The 12,071-nt window shown below is 40.4% G+C and overlaps 1 protein-coding gene across 5 annotated transcripts in view; it reads left to right on the top strand.

Annotated features, from left to right (window-relative positions):
* Window positions 1-12,071, top strand: part of PPP2R3A (protein phosphatase 2 regulatory subunit B''alpha) — a 141,953-nt gene that overhangs the window by 56,263 nt on the left and 73,619 nt on the right. For 3 of the 5 annotated variants that reach the window (XM_048863979.2, XM_048863977.2, XM_048863980.2), the window contains one exon: window positions 11,075-11,335. In XM_048863979.2, the coding sequence (XP_048719936.2) occupies window positions 11,075-11,335 (261 nt within the window). The remainder of the gene's footprint in view (window positions 1-11,074; window positions 11,336-12,071) is intronic. The other 2 variants (XM_075132274.1, XM_075132275.1) reach the window with 1 other exon arrangement.

The raw sequence follows: 12,071 nt of genomic DNA, 5'->3' as shown, positions 1-12,071 counted from the left end.
CGCATTAACCCTTTTGGGTACAACATTGATCTGGGAGTTTATGTTCAGCTTGTGCTCAGCTTACCCAAGTGATCCAGATCGCTCTGTGTAAATGACCTATCCTTTTCATTATTTACCGCTCCCCCATTGTTGTGTCGTTCTCAATGATGATTTTGTTTTCTTCCAGGTCATAGATAAAAATGGTAAGTAGTGTAGTGCCAAGAACAAATCCATGAGGGATCACACTAGAAACATATCCACTTGATAATGATTCCTCATTTACAATTACCTTTTAAAACCTATCAGTTAGACAGCTTTTAATATGTGCCGTGTTAATTTAATATTGCTTTGGTTTTTTAATCAAAATGTTGTGCAGTACCAATTCAAATGCCTTACAGAAGACTTAAGTATATTACATCTACACTGTTACTTTTATCAACCAAACTTGAAATCTCATCAAAAAAAGAAATCAAGTTAGCTTGACAGGATATATTTTCCATAAACCCGTGCTGATTGATATTAATTATATTACCCTTCTTTAATTCTGTATTAATAGAGTTCCGTATCAGTCTCTCCATTATCTTGCCAGGGGACTGTGCAATACTGACAGGTCTGTAACTATGTATGTCATCCCATTTACGCTTTTCAAATATTGGCACAACACTAGCTTTCTTGCAGTCTTCTGGAACTTTCCCAGAGTTCCAAGATCTATTAAAAAACAACATTAATAGTCCAGAAAGCTCCTTAGCCAGCTCTTTTAAAACTCTTGGATGCAAATTATCCAGACTTGCTAACTTAAAAAATATCTAACTTTAGTAACTGCAGTTTAACAACCTCTTAAGATACTAGTGGAATGGAAAGCTTGTTATTATATGATATAACTATATCATTCTCCTCCGTACACACACACTATAGAACAGAAATATTTATTGAACACTTCTGCCTTTCCTGCATTGTTATTAATAATTCTACCATTTATTGGACCAGTATCGTTGTCAGGATTCATTTTGTTTCTAATATCCTTAAATAACTCCTTATTGACCTTAACTCTGCTCGCCATAGAGTTCTCCTTGTGTCCCTTGGCTTCCCTTATCAATTTTCTACAATTCCTAGCTTCTGAATTATATTCATTGCTATCAACTTGCCCTTTCTTCCATTTTTTATATTTAATTTTTAATTTTTTTTATAGCTGCCGGTTTGGCTTTCTTCCTCCATTGTGGGATTGTGGCTTTTTGGGTATTTAGTGTAAGGTATTCTTAAACAATTCCCAATTATCATTCATATTTTTCTGATTATATACTTCCTGCTAGCTGATTTGGCTCATAGTTGTTTTCAGCTTTTTGAAACTGGCCCTTTTCAAAGCACCGTGACCATGTGGCTTCCACCTTTATGGCCTAGAGATCTGGAGTCAGCTAACCCTGGTTACTAAGTAGACACACCTGAGAGGGATCAGGTGATTCCCCTATTAAAGAGCAGCTGGGAGTTCCAGCTGGAGAAAGAGGGGACTACAGAGCTTTCTAGGCAGGAAGGTCTAAGAGAGACTTTGAAGAAATAGAAAGAAGGAATTACAAAGCTCTCCATCTGGGAGAGACTGAGCAAGCCTGAGGCCTTACAGAAGGAGCTGCTGCTGGAGACTTTTTGTTTTGGGACTTTTAAAGTTTTGCCTGGGCTCTGAAGTAAGAGCATGTAAACTGTTGTTCAAACACTTTTCTAGAAGTCTCCACTAGAGAGGGAGATATTGATGTAGAATAGAGTGTTTGGCTTCTCTTTGTGGGCTTTTAAAGTGAACTCATTGTTACCTCACTGAGAGGGAAACCGAGGTAGGCCAGTGCAGATTGACCTCCGGCCCCAACGGCGTGCTCAGGAGGTGGCTCCCAGACTACAAGTGTGTGTGTGTGTGTGTATTACTGATCTGGACTTAGTTCTGTTTGCACATTATAAATGTAATCAAGTCATGATCACTTTTACTGAAGCTACCAATCATTTTTAGTTCTATGATCAGTTCCTCTTTATCTGTTAAGACTAGGTCTAATATTGGAATCCCCCCTGGTTTTGAGTTAGGAAATTATTATCTATAATTTTTGAAATTCCAAGGATGTTTTAGTACTAGCAGCAGGAGACCTTCAGCACGTGTCACTCAGATTGAAGTCCTGTAAGATCAAACAGCTTTTTTCCCCTATACATTGTAGATAGGTGTGTAGGAACCTCTCATCCTGTTTCATAGTGTGGTTCGGTGGTATGTAGCAGACACCAACTAATACCCCATGTTATGCTTTATCTGTTAGGACATTGATCCATAAGCATTCAGGGTCATTTTCTTCTGAGTTATCAGACACTTGGAAACAGGTAATGTCAGTTTTGATGTAGAGAGCCTCTCCCGCTCCCTCTTTGCCCTCTTGATCTTTCCTAGATTATGACAATAGATTTTAACATTCCAATTGTGCAAATCATCCCACCAGGTTTCAATAATACCAGTGAAGTCAAATTTATGCTCATGAATGAGCAATTCCAATTCCTTGTTTGTTATCCAGGAACCTAACATTGGTATACAGGCAATTAAAGAATTTCTTCTCCTCATGTCCTTTGGTTCCTTGATTAATTTTTGCTTTCAGAATCTTTATTCTGGGCTAAATTAGTGCTCACATATTCTGTCTTTATTCTTCCCCCTTTGTTATTGGTTTAATGCCCTTCTGACTACCCTAGCTAGCTAGTTCCCAAGGAGATTCTGCTCACATGGAAAGCATCAAAACTGTACTGCTTAGAAGGTGGAGCAATGTTCCACAAAACCAAAACCTTCCACCCTAAACCAGTTACCTAGCCAGAGGTTCACTTCCAGAATCTTCTGCCTTCTGTCTTCCTTTGCTTGCATAACAGGAAGAATCCCAGAGAAGATTCGTTGGACATTCTTCTTTAGCACGCTTCTAAATTCCCTATTCTCTGTGAGATAGCCTGAAAGGCAGTGTCATTAGTGCCAATATGAACCATCACCAGTTGATCCTTACCTCTTAATTTCCAAAGCCTATCCAATCTTGGAGTGACAGCTTTTGTCTTGGCATTGGGATGGCAGCACACTGTCCTGTTGTCCGCTTGTCCTTTGCAGAATGTTTTAGATTCTTCTGAGTCCTGAATCCCAAACAAGGATTGTTTGTCTTCCTTAGACTGTTGGAGAATTCTGTACGGGCAAGCCTGTTTTTCATATAGGTTGGGCCGAGCTGCGATCTACATATATGTCCCATACATCTCTCTGTTCCCTTGGACCAGCTGGATCTTGAGAGGTGTCTTCCACAATTTCCATGTTGAAGACTTGGTATCGATTGGAAAATTCTAGCTGTGTGAAATTCCTCCTGGACTACTTCTCTCTGACAGCCACACCCTGTCCATCCTCCTCTGTTTCCAGCTTTGTAGAATGTTGCCATGACCTCTTTCCCCTGGTTATAAACTGCCAGGTCTCCTCTCTGACTTCTTCTCTCTGTGACATTTTGGTGGTCAGCTCCATTCTTTCTTATACCTGTGGGGGCCAATATTTCCTGAGCCTGGCTGTCTAGGAACACCTCAGTGTCTCTGATTCTCAGGAGCGTCTCTTCTTGACTCTCCAATCCAAGAATCTTTCCCTCCAGCACAGCCACTAAACTTGTACTTTATGCACAGAAGTCCCTTCTGGCTTCAGGCAGAAAAGAAAACATGGCGCATCCATCACAGGTCACCCCCACTGTTCCATTGCTGGTCACCTTGAAATTGCACATAGACCTGAACCTGAAAGGAAAGCCTCTCTTGCTCCCGCTCCAGACCCCCTCTGAAACTTCCCTGTTAGCTGCCTCTGTTCATGGCTCTCAAGCTTGCCTGGCAAGTGACTTTTTACATCAAGTCTCCCTGCTTAGATCAGCTCAGCCCCACCCCTCACTACCAGGGAACCATTAACCACTCTGAGACTTCAAACTGCAGGACTGATCAAACTCCGAAGTCCAGAGTCTCTGAGCCATTTCTAAGGCACCACCGAGAGACATGTCTCAGCTGCTCACTACAATAGATTACACGAAAATCTCAGCTTTCATTTTAAAAAAAAGGTTCAGTTTCTAGCCCTCATGGTTTTGGAAGAAGCTTGAAAAGGTGAAGTGATTGTGTACGAAAGCTGAGAAGACAGAAGGCAAAGAAGAGAACCCAACATGTATAATTTTTAAATCTCATTACTTCTAAGTAGGCTGTCAAGCAATTAAAAAATTAATTGCTGTGAAACAATAATAGAATACCATTTATTTAAATAGTTTTTGAAATTTTCTATATTTTCAAATATATTGATTTCAGTTACAACACAGAATACAAAGTGTACAGTGCTCACTTTATATTTATTTATTACAAATCTTTGCACCATAAAAAACAAAAGAAATAGTATTTTTCAGTTAATCTAATACAAGTACTGTAGTGCAATCTCTTTATCATGAAAGTTGAACTTACAAATATAGAAGGACAAAAATTTACTGAATTCAAAAATAAAACAATGTAAAACGTTAGTCTACAAGTCCTCTCAGTCCTACTTCTTGTCCAGCTAATCACTCAGATAAACAAGTTTGTTTACATTTGCAGGAGATAATGCTACCCACTTCTTGTTTACAATATCACCTGAAAGTGAGAACAGGCATTCGCATGGCATTGTTGTAGCTGGCATTGCAAGATATTTATGTGCCAGATGCACTTAAGATTCATATGTCCCTTCACGCTTCAGCCATCATTCCAAAGGATGATAACAGCTTCTGCTCGATAACCATTCAAAGCAGTGCGGACCGACACATGTTCATTTTCATCATCTGAGTGAGATGCCACCTGCAGGTTGATTTTCTTTTTTGATGGTTCAGATTCTGTAGTTTCCGCATCTGAGTGTTGCTCTTTTAAGACTTCTGAAAGCATGCTCCATACCGCATCCCCCTGAGATTTTGGAAGGAACTTCAGATTCTTAAACCTGGGGTCGAGTGATGTAGCTATCTTTAGAAATCTCACATTGGTACCTTCTTTGTGTTTTGTCAAATCTGCAGTGAAAGCGTTCTTAAAACGAACAACACGCGTTGGGTCATCATCCAAGACTGCTGTAACATGAAATATATGGCAGAATGTGGGTAAAACAGAGCAGGAGATATATAGTTCTCCCCCACGGAGTTCAGCCACAAATTTAATTAATGCATTATTTTTTTAAAGAGCATCATCAGCATGGAAGCATGTCCTCTGGAATGGTGGCCGAAATGTGAAGGGGCATACTAATGTTTAGCATGTCTGGCATGTAAATACCTTGCAATGCCGGCTACAAAAGTGCCATGCGAATGCCTGTTCTCATTTTCTGGTGACGTTGTAAATAAGAAGCAGGCAGCATTATCTCCCATAAATGTAAACAAACATGTTAGTCTTAGTGACTGGCTGAACAAGAAGTAGGACTGAGTGGACTTGTAGGCTCTAAAGTTTAACATTGTTTTATTTTTGAGTGCAGTTATTTAACAAAAAATCTACATTTGTAAGTTGCATTTTCATGATAAAGAGATTGCGTACAGTTCTTGTATGAGGTGAATTGAAAAATAATATTTCTTGTTTGCCATTTTTACAGTGCAAATGTTTGTAATGAAAATGCTATAAAGTGAGCACTCTACTGTGTATTCTGTGTTGTAATTGAAATTAATATATTTGAAAATGTTGAACATCCAAAATATTTAATAAATATCACTTTGTATTTAATTGTGAATAATTTTTTAATCATGATTAATTTTTTGAGTTAATCACATGAATTAACTCTGATTAATTGACAGCCCTACTTTTAAGCCAATTTTCTTATTCACCACTTTTGAATACTTGGAGCTGGCAATATGGAGGTTGTAGAAGGCCTTGCTCTCTGTGCCAGTGAGGTTGTGATGCACTAGATACCTGGGGAGTGAGAAGATTGCCCAGAGGCCAGGGCTGTTTGTGTGGGAGGGCAGAGTTGATGAAGTCTTGTGCCACCATGCTGTGTAAAGGAATTTTGTGAATGATGTGAGTCTATGCCTATAATGGAGAGTAGGGGAGAGAAGAGAAGGGGGCAACCCTGTGTTGTGATGGTCCAGGACCAGAGCGTTCTGGGTTGAGTCAGGAATGTTTCGGCTCCCTAGAGAAATCTTGTTCCTGATGGAAGTGATATCTTTGGTCCTGTGGTTATGGGGGCTGGGGCTGGATAGAAAGCAGTATCGCAAACCCCAAATGTTAAAAAGAAGAGTCAGACCCCTTTAAAACAAGTAATTTGCTTTGGGTTCTTTTTCTTACCTTTCTGGTTTCTGGGCCATTGTGGGCACATGGATCGTGTTTTTCTATATTTCTCCACAGCCATGAGGGCTAGAAATGTCACTTCTTTTTTTCAGTGGAAGCTGAAATTTGCATATAGTAACATGAATCCAGGAGCTGGAGTCATGTTAAAATAAATAAGTAAAATACCTACTTATTTTCCTACTTACTTAAATGTTTTACGTAAAATATCAGTTATTGCGAGGCTCACAATAAAACCACAAGAGTTGGCAATGTTGGGATTGTCACAGCCTCTGTTTCAGTTATGATTATTTGCACTAATGTAGCATGTTAGAGGCCCCTGCTGAGATTTCCCATTGCACTGAGCACTGTACCGACATATAGGAGGAGACTGGTGCTTCCAGAAAAACTCTCCCCAGATAGGAAAGACAGATCAGGGGAACCAGAGACTCAGGGAGGGGAATGGCTTGCCTGAGGTCACCCAGCAGGTCAGTGCAGAGCTGGGAGTAGAACCCAGGTGGATGAGTACTAGAAGTAGGGCTGCTGCCACACCCCCTGGCTTGAAGTGGTTTCCATTATATACAGGGTTTACAGTTTGTTTAAACGGCTCTCAGCACTCCCACTGTACAAATTGTTCCAGAACCCCTTTCCAGGTGTCCTGGGTCCAGATCTAAGGCCTGATTCACTAACCATGCTGCCTCACCTTTGAAAACTGGTACTGAGTGAATTGGAAGTTACTGAAAGCTGGTGCAGGTCTCCTGCTGCTTCTGTGTTGTGAGGGCGGAGAAGAGAATTGGAGAGGCTCAGGAACCTGGCCTTTGAGCTCTTGGGTCTAATCCAGTCCCATATAGAGCTTGTGTGTTACTATGCTGTGGTTAGCAAGTGTACATGTACGCACACATTCCCACTCTGTGATGAGAGGGAATCCTGTGGAGGGAAGAAGTCCTCTCTGCTTATAGGGGGAAAAGTGAAGAGAGAGTTAGCAGATAAGAAATCCTCCCCTGCCCCCTACCATCTCTGAGAGGCTAGCTTTACAGGACCCTGTGGGACAGACAGAACGGTGTGCCAGCAAACTGAATGGAAAATTGCAATCAGAGAGGCTCCAGCAATTGCATTGCTTTCACTTTTTAAAAATAATTTCCTGGCAAGTTAAAGTGTTTAAAATGTGCTAGGAAAAAGGCTCCATGTTCCTAGAAAATACCAAAAGCAGCAAAGACGAATGACTACCTCATTAGCCACCCATAAATTCTGCTTCTATTTAATTAGATTAAACAAGGTTCCTTCTTCATAAAATTTTTTTTTAAATATTTGGAATAATTTTAGCAAACAGTAACCAAAACTATTTGAACATTTACTTACCAGCTCCTTTAAAAAAAATACCTTAAGTGAAACCACGGAAGAGTAAATAAATATGACTTCCTCCCGTCATACCTCCTGATACCTGGGTGCAGAGGAGGAGGAAGAGCCATAGAAGGGCAATAGATGGACAGGACAGGAAGAGAGCCTGCGTATATCACTTCAGGGTACTGGGATGGCTTCCAGAAGGAAGAGGTTCCCAAACTCTAAGTGAGGTGACTGCCCTTGGGCAGCAGTAGTTGCCGGAGGGCAAGGAGGCATATTAGCACAGAAGGTTCCTGCCTGGAAGGGTATTGTCTTCATCTCCCTCCGCCATACAAAAAAGGCCTTCTGCTTCCTCCTCTCATTGAGTTCGATCTTCCCAGGGCCACCTGCCCTATTCTAGAACCCTGCAGTCGGGAAAGGATTGAGCCCACAGGCCCTATGTCAAGGAGAGCTGAGCCTGGTGGTGTTTCTTCTTAGGAACATTGACACCTCTTACAACAAATGTCTGTGTAATACTAGAATTGTGAACAATAGTATAATGATGCTAGTATTTTTTTCCCATCATGGGTTGTCAGGGTTCCTTCCCCACTCTGAACTCTGGGGTACAGATGTGGGGACCCGCATGAAAATTAGGCAGTTCCCCTAAGCTTATTCTTACAAGGTTAGGTTAAAACTTCCCCAAGGCACAGACTCCCTTCTTGCCTTGGGATCGCTACCATCACCAAGTGATTTAACAAACAATCAGGGAAAGGACCACTTGGAGTCCTATTCCCCCAAAATATTCCCCCAAGCCTATACACCCCCTTTCCTAGGGAGGCTTGAGAATAATATCCTAACCAATTGGTTACAAAATGATCAAAGACCCAAACCCCTGGGTCTTGGAACAATGGAAAAATCAGGATTTTATTCAAAGAGAAAAAGGTAAAAGAATCACCTCTGTAAATTTAGGCTGGTAGTTAACCTTACAGAGTAGCAGAAAATTCAAAGAGCACAGAGGAACCCCCTCTAGCCTTAGTTTCAAAGTTACAACAAAACAGGGACAAACCTCCCTCTAGCAAAGGGAAATTCACAAGTTGAGAAAACAAAGGTAAACTAATATGCCTTGCCTGCCTGTTACTTACAAGTTTGAAATATGAGAGACTTGTTCAGGAATATTTGGAGAACATGAATTGATGTCCGGTCCCTCTTAGTCCCAAGAGCGAATGACCACAGAAACAAAGAACCCAAAACAAAACCTCCCCCTGCAAGATTTGAAAGTATCTTCTGTCCCCATTGGTTCCTTTGGTCAGGTGTCAACCAGGTTACTTGAGCTTCTTAACCCCTTACAGGTAAGGAGGAATTTAGGCTACCCCTATGGTTATGACATGGGTTCTTTTGGCTACATATTTTTAGCAGTATGGATGTGTGATCTTTGATTTGTGGGCTACTATGTATCCTACCCATGAGACAGACTTGCACTGTGTTTTTTATGCATTCCTCAGAGGGCAAAGTTAAGGTTGTTTTGGTGTCAGCTTGGTGACTATTGTTCAGTAGGGCTGATTTGCTAGAGGATTTGACTGTGAGCATATTTTTGGGTGGGAATGTGGAAGAAGGTAATGGATGTGTGCACACAGCTTTATTCTATATTTCTTGGGTTTTGTGGTTTTGACTTTGGCATTGTTGTCTCTTGGCAACCTTAACTGATTTACACAAAGTGTTTTTTGTTTGAAGTTCCTTGTCTTTTACAAATGTTTCAAATAAAGACATTGAAAAAACATAGACAGGAAGCTTAAAGTTTATTTTTAAAAAATAATATATGGTTATCCAATTAGCCTCCATGAAACTTTCTCTCATGTTGCATGTGGCAATGACACTGTCCCTAGTAAAGTTGTCTTGCTATTTTCCATTGTTCACAATGGAACTGAAGCCAGGCGTCTCCCAGGAAAAATGGCCACCCTTTGGTTCTGTAGTTAGGAGACTGGACAAGAAACTGTTCGGTGCCAGGGGAATGTTGACATCACAGGTGGGCTCATCAGCCCTCTTTTTCTGCTGTGTTACTGTAAACTAGTTGAGTAAGCTAGTTAATTGTAAATAACTTTGTCTTTTTCCAACAAAAATAAGGTATTATTTATCAATGTGTAGTTTTGATGACTATTTTCTATTTCACATTTAAAGTGTTCAAAAAAGCCCCAGAACAAAGATCCCCATGTAATGTCTTTTAAAAAAAAGTTTTTTAAAAAATTCTAAATTTACAACCTCATAATTTAGTTATTTCAAAAGTACTTAAAATTAGAATATGCTCAGGCTTATAATTTTCATTACTTTTCTCCAAAAAATATTAAAGTGAACAGAACTAAAAGACTACAGAGGTTCATTAAAGGGATGGCCTAGTGTGCCTCCCTAGCAACTGTACATCCATTATAGGCAGAATGGTGAATGGAATGAGATTGCATAGTGAATGAGGCAGGGGTCTACAGGGGGAGAAAGGATGATCTTGTGGACTGGGACACAGGACTACCAGCTTCTATCTCTGGTTCTGCCACAGATTTCCTGTTTGGTGTTACGCAAATAACCTAGGCCCAGATTCAGGAAAGCACTTAAGCACCTGCTCAAGTCTTGTCCTTAGCTATCTGCTTAAATGCCTTTCCTACAAAGAAATACTTTTCTGAACTGGGACCTTAAGCCAGACTTTTCAGATGTGACTACTAATTTTGTGTTCCTTCTCTCCTGGGTGCTCTCCTTGAGAACAATTTTCGAAAGTGCTAACGGCTCACAATTCCAATTGAAGTCCATGGCAGCTGCCAGTGCTCATCATCTCTGAAAAATCAGGTCTTGGGCATCTCAGTTTTAGGCACCCAGTCACTAAGGCTCCCAGAATTTTGAGACACTCTTGCAAATCTTGGCTTTAATCTCTTTGGGCCTCAGTTCTTCTATCTGGAAAAGGGGATAATAATACTGCCCTGCTGTTGTGGCTGTTGTGAGGGTGAATTCAGGCCCTCAGGAACTGTAGTGATGAACCCCATAGAAATAAGCTTCTATTTCCATGAAGAAATTAAAAAAAAAGTGCAACAACTCATTCAGTGCAAGAGTTGGCTGCTGTGCAGTTAACAAGGCATGGAGGCCACACACTGAATGATGAGGATGAAAAGAAATATTGAACAGGGGGCTTCACTCCCTGAACACCAACCATCGTGTGCACTGAATGAGGCAGAGGTCCTGTGGAAAAAGTAATATGTGATTGAAATTTGTATCATAATGCACATATACTGATGGATGGAGCTAAGGTTGTACAGACAGCTTTAATCTTGCATTTCCTAGCTTTTGGATGTTTGACTTTGCAACCTTAATAATAATTTTAACATGGGACTTTTGTATCATGTAATACACACACCTGAATTACTAAGTATTTTTGATGCTCGTCAATGTCTTGTGCATTTGGAACAGGAGGGTCCACACACCCCCTCTTTTTTTTTTAAATTTTATATGGTAGGAAAAGTATTTATTTCTTGCATTATCTTTTCAGGTTCAAAATAAACAAGAGAAGAAGCCTGGGACTCCATCCCCAGCCCCTTTGAAATCAGCAATCAGCCCACGACCTCTTGTGACTGTGAATAAAGTCATTATCAATGCCCCTGTGTCCATAAACATTCCACGTTTCTACTTCCCCAAAGGGCTTCCAAGTGTCTGCAACAATCATGAGGAGACCATTGCCAGGATCGAAGCATCCTTTACAGAGTTTGAAGATGAGAAAGCAAACATTTATGAAATGGGGAAAATTGCCAAGGTAAATGTAACCATTCACTGGGTCACTCACAGTTTGGGAGACAGTGAAACATTAATTAAATTTCTCAACTATTTGCTCAATTCTAGTTGCAGTTTTATATTTTTCAGTTCACAATGAGCAAATGTACTTACAGTTTGAATCACTTTTGTTAGATTAAGGAAACAACAAAACAAGACTGAACACAATTAAAGTCTCCATGGGAGAAGGACGAAGTGTGTCACCTCTGATATACGCTGAGTCAAATCTGACTCACAAAATGGCAGCTTCCCTGGCCAACAGGCAGACCCCTTAGAAATGCAAAGGAGTTTAACAGAGAACACAGTCACAACTGTTACATACAGCACGGTTGCAAATAATTTGTCCAAGGCATATAGAGCTAAATTCTGACCTCACTTATGCTGGTGCAAATCCGGACTAACTGTTGGAATAAATGGGTTTATACCAGGATTAGACTGATGTGAGATCAGGAACTGATCCTTTGCCTGTTTTTCTGTTCACTAATTGTCCATAAACAGGTTCAGATTTTCTCAACTTTATTAGTAATTTGAAATTATTCACCAAACTTCTATAATTTTTAGCCTTTATATTTTTAATGAGTGCTTCATTATGAGCATTCAGGATCTGAAACTAGGAATTCATGCTGTTGGTTAGTTTTGATTGGAAACCTATCACAGACCCAGGTCCGCAGATGCATTGGTGCTAGTCTGTGCCACTAGGCAGGAGTGCTGGTGTACTT

Source organism: Caretta caretta, chromosome 9 (genome assembly GCF_965140235.1).
Source record: "Caretta caretta isolate rCarCar2 chromosome 9, rCarCar1.hap1, whole genome shotgun sequence".
In the NCBI taxonomy this organism is placed as follows: domain Eukaryota; kingdom Metazoa; phylum Chordata; order Testudines; family Cheloniidae; genus Caretta; species Caretta caretta.
The sequence above is the reverse complement of the archived record's forward strand: the minus strand, read 5'-3'. Positions and strand labels throughout refer to the sequence as shown.